Here is a 7,915-nt window from a genome sequence, read left to right on the forward strand (position 1 = left end):
TTGGTTTTCATGTGAACTTGAAGCTCTCTTTCTCCAGAGAGGCCATTACCTAGCTGCCCGTCTCCTCAAATTCACTGTAGGGTGATGAAGCTGAAGAGGTTTTAGACTCTCCATCACTGTTGCACTCCCGCGGGGGACCGGGACTGGGAGCTTCCGGGAGCTCCTTGGCAGAGAGCGTTTCCTTACTGTTAGACCCTAAGGGATGGCAGTCCAGCAAGCTCTGCAGGTGTTTGATGTAGCTTATTGCAGCTCTCAGGGTCTCCACTTTGCTGAGGCGCTTGTCAGCAAATTCCTTGGGCAGGTGCTCTCTCAGGCGTGTGTAGCCCTCGTTCACGCAGCGCACCCGCTGCCTTTCCCTCTCGTTCCTCTTTCGAATGAAGGCAGGCTCAAAGGAACAGTCATAGACACCCACGTAGCCGGGGAATGGGATGTAGGAGATGCGACCTGCATGCCTGCCGTAGGCTTGCTCCCAGTAAGATGGGTCCAGAGGGAAGGGAACCCCAAAGCACTCTCTCAGGGGGACCCCGTGAGGATGCACATGGCTGTTAGCCAGGGACATAGCTCCTGGAAATGCAATCCTGTTGAATAGTCCATCATCATCCTTATTGCTGTCCATGCTTCTTTTTTTTTCTCACCGGTGAGATGCCAGTTCTTGAATTTGGCTTCCAAATCTTGTATCAGTCCAAGCAAGGAGGAAACATTTGTATAGGTACTCTGCCCCACAGGCTGCAATTTCCTCCTGCGGTGAATAAAAACTCAAAGCACTGCTAACGACTCATGAGGTCCACTCTGTGCCTGGAAGTCAGCTCTAAGCCTTGTTGTTTTTATAGATGGAGGATGCTAGCTAATTTACAGACAGGTTTTGAGGACCATCACTCCACACTTTAAACCCTTCTTTTCCTCTGATCTTCATATTTCAAAAGATAATAAGAGGGTTCCTGTGTATTCCTTTTCTCTCCGCTTGAAATTATGACCATAAGAGTTAATGCCAAACATAAATAATCTTCCAGGCTCTAAACATGTATTGTAATCCACGATATCGTTTGATATAATTGTCTCCAAAAGATGGGTAATTTGCAGTTTACAGCGATCTTCAAAGTTTTGGCAGAACTCCTCCCTTTCAGGAACCAAGGATCTTCTGTCATCTGAAAACTACCCAAAGGCTTTTCACCATGAAATCCAAAAGACAACTGCAAGCTTTGTTGTTTCGGCTGCTCTGGTCTAACTGAAACAGCTCACAAGCAGTTTGCAAAACTTATATGGCATGTCTCTAGCTTTCTGGGGAAGCTGAGAAATCTTCAAAGGAAAGAGTGCTCTCTTGTGGTTGCAAGTCATGTCAGATCAAGAATGCATATGTGCAAGCATAAGAGGAAAACTGTTTTCTTCGCCCAAAGAGAGGCTTTTTTAAGAAGTGCAAGTTTCTCAAACTGAACATGAGCATTTTCAAAAAATCTTCAACATTTTGAGTGTTTCTGCTCATTGCAGTAATGTTCTGGTCATCACTATGAGCACCTGTCTCAGATAAACAAATACAAATGTGATGGCACAATTGCCCCCTGTGTAGCTATTACTAGATGTTTACATGGATATTGGCTTACCTGATGGACCCTACACACTGCTTTAATTGGGGAGCTGCAAATCCCTCTTGACTGTGCCGAATCTGTGCTGCATCCTCCAGTTTGCCTGCAGCTTGCCAAGGAGCAGAGGTGGACAAAAGACAAGGACTTTCGGCAGTATAAGGCCATAATGTCCTCATCCGCGCCTTTCCTCTAAGATACTCTGTTGTGTTAGGACCTTCTTCTGCAGCAACTGGAGGGTCTTTGACTTTTCCCATGTCGCTATTCAGGAGCTCCATCCATAGTTACAATTTTTTCTGAAAACACATCTTCACAGTTAACTGAATTGCCTTTCGTTGCCACCACCAGTTTGGGGAGTTGAACGTTTGGTCTGGGAGAGCTGTGGGAAGGACGTGAAAAGGTACAGGCGTGTAAGCTCTCATAAAACTTTTCTTTTGCTCAAAGTGAAAGTTTCCACCCTGTTCAGTCTTTCATGCGAAACTGCCTCAGAAGCGTGAGTAACTGAAACAACATCCTCCACTCCGAGAAACACATCTATGCCTCTGCTGAGTCAGAAACCATTAGCAATGATGTCAGCGTGCGTTTTCAAGTCAGCCTTTGTATCTTTATTGGCCTATTCTGCAGCTTCAAAAAACAATGGTAATCTTCAAAGTATGATGAACGTACAGGCAGACCGATCCAGACAGACATGAGCGAGAACAATCCTGGGTTCTGATTTATGCCAGGGGCAGGATCAGCACCAAAATGGCTCAAAAGCCACAGCAACTATCCATCTACTTTCACGTCCGTCACTAACATTGCCTAGCAATAGCTGGTGTTTGAGGCTGAAGGTTTTGTAGCATTACCTAAGAGTTAGCTAACGCATTTCATAAGGGCTTGAGATCTTTTCCAGTCACAATTAAATGTCTTTCTAAAATATGTGCCATAGCTCAGATGGAAGGTATGGGTGTGAGGCAAGAATTACTGGGGAACGCCCCATGGCATATACAACTCATTTCAGATCAAATAATCAAGAGGGACTTTCTGCCTTTTAAAAACATCTTTGGAAACAGTGGAGCAGCATGGGCTTTTCAATATTGCTTGCACTATAAACTCTGTTGTCCAGTAGAAACGTTTTCAGAAATGAATGCTTAAATGAAAATAGCTCATTCACTGTAGCACCAAGGCAGGCCAGGACTTAAAGTTTTCTTAAAACAAAGAGGATGCCGGCCTCTAAGAAAAAAAACAGAAGTAGGAAAAGGACATATGATTTGTGTCATCATTAGATTTAAAACGCTGCTCTCTGGCAGTATTCCTGTAAGGAAATGGAAGCATGCCTCTTGGGGGTCTCAGGTGCCAGATCGTTTCACAGCTCTCTCCATGACCTTGCCAGAAGTCTAGCCATGTTCAAAAGGCAGGGTCACGTTTCATTTCTGTCATGCAAATGCACTGTTCCCTGAAGCCAGACCTCTTTTCTATGTTTACTGTAAATGCAGGTCACCAGCACTTCCCAGTGTCAGAAGTGCACCTGTGCTAAACAGGTATCTGCTTTTCCTACAGAAAAATCCACGGTGATAATCCTTCAGATAAACACATGAAGAAAAATAACAGGTAAATGTTATTTGTTAATCTGAATGATTTAAGATAATCTGATATCAAATGGACTCCGCAGTCTGATTTTATTTCTGTGCAAGAGAAATAAGAAAATATGCCACAGGCTTTTGTTGAACATCCTATCTTGTTGACAGTCAAATGTCACTTACTCGGAACAGGATTTGCCCCTGGGCAGGGAGCCAGCCCAAGGCCAGTGCACCATATGTCTCACTGAAGGTCCCTGTTGAGAGCGTGAGCAGGGTTAAAGCAATGTATCATTCTCATACACGTGTCCCCCACATGCTTTGTGTGACCTCCACACAAAGCAGGGCCTTCCCAACCTATCTGCACATGCAGAGTCAGTGAAAGTAGCAGGACTAGCCCACCAAAGAATAAGGCTAATATGCATTCTTTTCAATTTTAAGAGTAGGTTAAGACTACATGGATAACGTCCCTCTTCTATGAAATGCCTTTGATCTTTTTTCTTACACTGTTTCTCCAATTAACTCCTCTTCACACCTTTGCCCAGATGATGCTTTGACTCCAGAATGCAATACCCTCCATGCTGATAGGAAGCAGATGGCCTGGTTTGCTTTCCAGGTGGTACAAATCAGGTGTTATTCACTGCTCTACAATGGCAGAAAAGTCCTGCTTCAAAACCCTAGCAAGAGGATATTCAGGTTCTCAGATTCTGGAAGTTGTGCTGTTTCTATTTATATGGTATGTTTCGCTTTTTTGTTGGTTGTTTTGTTGGGTTTTTTTAAATGCAAAGTTTAAATGGGGACACTGCGACATTCCTTACATACTCCGTTGCCTGTGGCATTTGAACAGGTTCCCTTCTCTCCTTCCTTTTACTTCACTATACACTCTTAATTACCCAGCCAAAACTAAAAGAAAGTATTTCTGACATACCTAAAAATAAACCATTCCTTCCAGATACAGCTTAATTGTGGTTTTAATTGCATGTATCCTAACACAATATCTACAAGAATGTAATCTTTGTACAGAAGAACCCTCAACTTGTTCACACTGCCACAAGAATCATGAATAACACTACTGATGTTACACAGTGATTGCTTTGAATTACTTTGAATTACTCAAAGCAACAGTTTTGCCTTGACACCGTGTCCCTCTGTGTCTGAAATTAAAGTCATCAGTGGAAATATTGTAGTAGAAACACAAGAGTCAGCTGAGCACATGCAAGTCCACCTATTTCCCAATAGATGACCTCACAACTATTTTATCTGTGAACACATTACTGAGAAGGAGGAAGAGGAAAATACATCAGGAGTTTAAAAAGAAACCCTCACAACATTGTGCATTTATTATATTTTACTGGGCTGTAACTGTACTAAATTCTAGTATTTATTGTACATATTGTAGTTGGTCTGGGCAATTTATTAACAGATATAAAATAGTTAAATTAACAGTTTCTCATGTTAACTGCATACCACAGAATTACAGTAATAACTGCAATTTACATTGAGATTCAGGAATACAAGATTGACTAGTTTTGTGCCTCTCTAATCCTGTTTTATCCCTTAACATGGGCCATCTCTCTCCAGCTGTATAGCTAGAAGCGAGAGCTGCACCTAACCCACCCAGGTTTCATACTGTGACTATCACCAAAATACAGGCCTGCAAAGTGCTGACAAGCCAATAAAAGGCGGTGAGAAACTTGGATTTTTTGACGTTAAAACAGTTGGCTCCAACCATTGCTTTTTGCGTAATCTTCGTTCAGCGTCATTCTGCTCGCTCTGACAAAGAACCCAAGGGCAGGTTTGCAACAGCAGGAGAGAACTGATTGTATCGAGATGTGGGCACGGTCCAGCAGGGACTTCCACTCACCCTGCAGAGGAGGACTGAAGCTTGCTTACGGCATCTCTTTCCCCCGTGGTTTCACGAGTCTCCCTGATCTTTCAGTACGTCTCCAGGATCCGAAGACAACTTGAAAAATAGCTCTGCAATTTGTTCCTCACGCAGCAAGTACTGTTATAAATGTCAATAAACTAAGCTTTCAGGGGACATAGTGCAGTTGTCTTATCAAAACACTTCACATATAATAAAAGTGTTTGGTATATAAAAAAAAATCTTCCCTTGCAGAAGAAACAGTTCTCAAATGTGTTTTATCGCAATATCTTGGGCGCGCAGAGTACCTCTCTCTAGACACAGATTAATTTCTCATTCAGTGACACTTCATATTATCACTGGCTTCCTTTGATACTTGTGCTTTAAACTGGTAGTTAAGATATCACTCGTTCAAGGGAGTAAAGTGACTACAGAAAAGGCTGGAATCTCGGAGGACTTGTGTTTGACAGTAGGAAAAAACACTCTTATCTGCGTAAGACTACATCCAATCTGGCTCATAGGCTCAAAGTATTACTTTCAGCTCAGATAGTTAAAATAGCATGAGGATTTCAGCGCCAGGGCAGTTCTGCGGTAGAATTACACAATCATAATTGGCATTAGGACAAGCTGAGGGCTTTGGATAACCTAGCATTTTCAGGACAGAACTGAGATATACCGAGTATAATTGCGAAGTTGTAAGGATGAAAACTGAAAATGGAAGGTCTCCGGTCATCTCCGATGTATTAGGGAATGCAATGTGAAAAGAGAGACTTCTGGGCTTTTAATCGTTTGCTGGAGTTTCTAAGATGTGAACTATCAGCACCAACCATGTGAATATGTGGTACTACACACATAAAAACGAAGCACGGATAACACCCCCCCCGCCATCACAAGCTTAGCACTCCCTAAAAAACATGAGGACTTGATGAGTTCTTTCTTGATGAAATAATGTTTGTGGGCCAATTCAGATACACTCGCTCATGGTTAGAGTAAAGACTATGTGGCTCAGTGGAGAAGAGGAGAGGTTGTGGGATTATGTGTAAATTAAATGAGGTCCTTCTTTTGGTCACAAATGACAGAGACCTGGATCTACTTTGCCTAAATGTAGTCCTCTAGAAGTTATATATTTAGACTAAACTAATTACGCAGGTCCCAGTTACAGGCCACAGACACAGAGAGGCATCTCCAAAGGGGATTCTTCTCACACATCTCAGACACCTACTGCAGGGTGGGATGAAGGGCTCTCTGCGGCAGCCTATTTCTCTCCTTCAGCTACAGAGAGAGCTTGAAAAAATAGCATATACAAGGTGTCTAACTTTCTGAAAGCTAAAGCCAAATGAGGAGAGCCTGCTTCCCCCTCTAGAAGAACCAATGGGTTTGTACTGAACTGGAATGACCCTTCCAGATCCTACATTTAGGCTTTTTAGATCAAAAGGTAGTAGGCAGAAAAATACCTTAAGTTTCCTCCTGTGCAGACATCCTGTCAAGGGATGTCTCATTTAATAAGGCATCGTTTAAGTGTCATGCACGATCAAATTACAGAAGCACATTACGGTGTTTCAGGAAACAGCTGTTCACCCCAGCACTTAAGGAACTTGTAGATTGATTTGAGCAGCGTATGTGATGAGTATCCACATGTCACAGGCAAAAGCGAGCTACGAAACTACTTACGTACATCAAGAGATTCCTTTGCAATGTAGCCTTAGCTGGAACTGTACATTGGACATGGAGGTGCTGGAATGTGTTCAGAAAAGGGCAACGAAGCTGGTGAAGGGTCTAGAGAACAAGTCCTGTGAGAAGCGGCTGAGGGAGCTGCGGTTGTTCAGCCTGGAGAAAAGGAGGCTGAGGGGAGACCTTATCGCTCTCTACAGCTACCGGAAAGGAGGTTGTAGCGAGGTGGGGGTCAGTCTCTTTTCCCAGGTAACAGGCAACAGGACAAGAGGAATTGGCCTCAAGTTGCACCAGGGGAGGTTTAGATTGGATATTAGGAAAAATGTCTTCACTGAAAGAGTTGTCAAGCATTGGAAGAGGCTGCCCAGGGAAGTGTTTGAGTCGCCATCCCTGGAGGTATTTAAAAGATGTGTAAATGTGGTGCTGAGGCACATGGTTTAGTGGTAACTTGGCAGTGCTGGGTTAACGGTTGGATTTGACAATTTTAATGGTCTCTTCCAACCAAAACGATGCTCTGAATCTATACGAGCCACAAATCACAGAAAACTGCACAGCAGCTGATGTCCAGAAGGTAGCTGGGCAAGTACGGGCTAATGGTGCTGGAGGAGCATCACGCCCTTTGGAGGTGAAACCGCAGGCTGAACAGTGAGGGCTTTTCGGTCAGCCGGGGATGACGCCTTACAGACAGAGAACAGCAAGACGCTTCTCCAAAAAGAGAACCGCCGTTTACCAGGGCGGCTCCCAGGGCCGCTCTCCCGCCCCGGCGGCGCCCACAGCGCTGGAAACGATCTGGAAACACGGCGGGGAGGTGGCAGCGAAGGGGGCTGAAACGCCGCCGAGGCTCACCGCAGGCACAGGGACTGGTGCCGAGCTCCGTGGCGGCGGACAGGGAGCCGGCAGGGGCAGCGAGGCCGGGGAGCCGCCGCGGCGGACAGGCGGCTGCCCGGGCGTCAGGGCCGGCGCGGCCTGACACGGCCCCACAGGCACCTCCGGGCGGGCCCCTCCGCGCCGACATGGCAGAGGCGGCCGGGCCCGGAGCCGGGCCCTGACACGGACCCGGCTGGCGGGAAGCGCCCGAGCCCCGGGGGCGATGGCGCCGCTTCCTGGATGCGGGCGTGCGGCGGCGGAAACGGCCCCCGTCCCCGTTCCCCTCCAGCTGCCGCCGCCGCCATCACCGCCTCTCTCTCCCGCCTCCGCCTCCTCTGCGCTCCCCCGCCCGCGGTCGGGCCCGCACCGCTCGGGGCCCC

The 7,915-nt window shown here is 45.8% G+C and overlaps 1 protein-coding gene across 1 annotated transcript; it reads right to left on the reverse strand.

Annotated features, from left to right (window-relative positions):
* Positions 1 to 49: 49 nt before the first annotated feature.
* ASCL4 (achaete-scute family bHLH transcription factor 4) lies at positions 50 to 616 on the reverse strand. Its single transcript, XM_074572734.1, has one exon. It carries the CDS (start codon positions 614 to 616, stop codon positions 50 to 52), a length of 567 nt encoding a protein of 188 aa, XP_074428835.1.
* Between the last annotated feature and the right edge of the window lie 7,299 nt (positions 617 to 7,915).

Source organism: Larus michahellis, chromosome 1, assembly GCF_964199755.1.
Source record: "Larus michahellis chromosome 1, bLarMic1.1, whole genome shotgun sequence".
NCBI classification, from domain to species: domain Eukaryota; kingdom Metazoa; phylum Chordata; class Aves; order Charadriiformes; family Laridae; genus Larus; species Larus michahellis.

What these genes read in the sequence shown, in the direction of transcription:
- ASCL4 (XM_074572734.1), bottom strand. Translation starts at nt 616, where the DNA reads ATGGACAGCAATAAGGATGATGATGGACTATTCAACAGGATTGCATTT.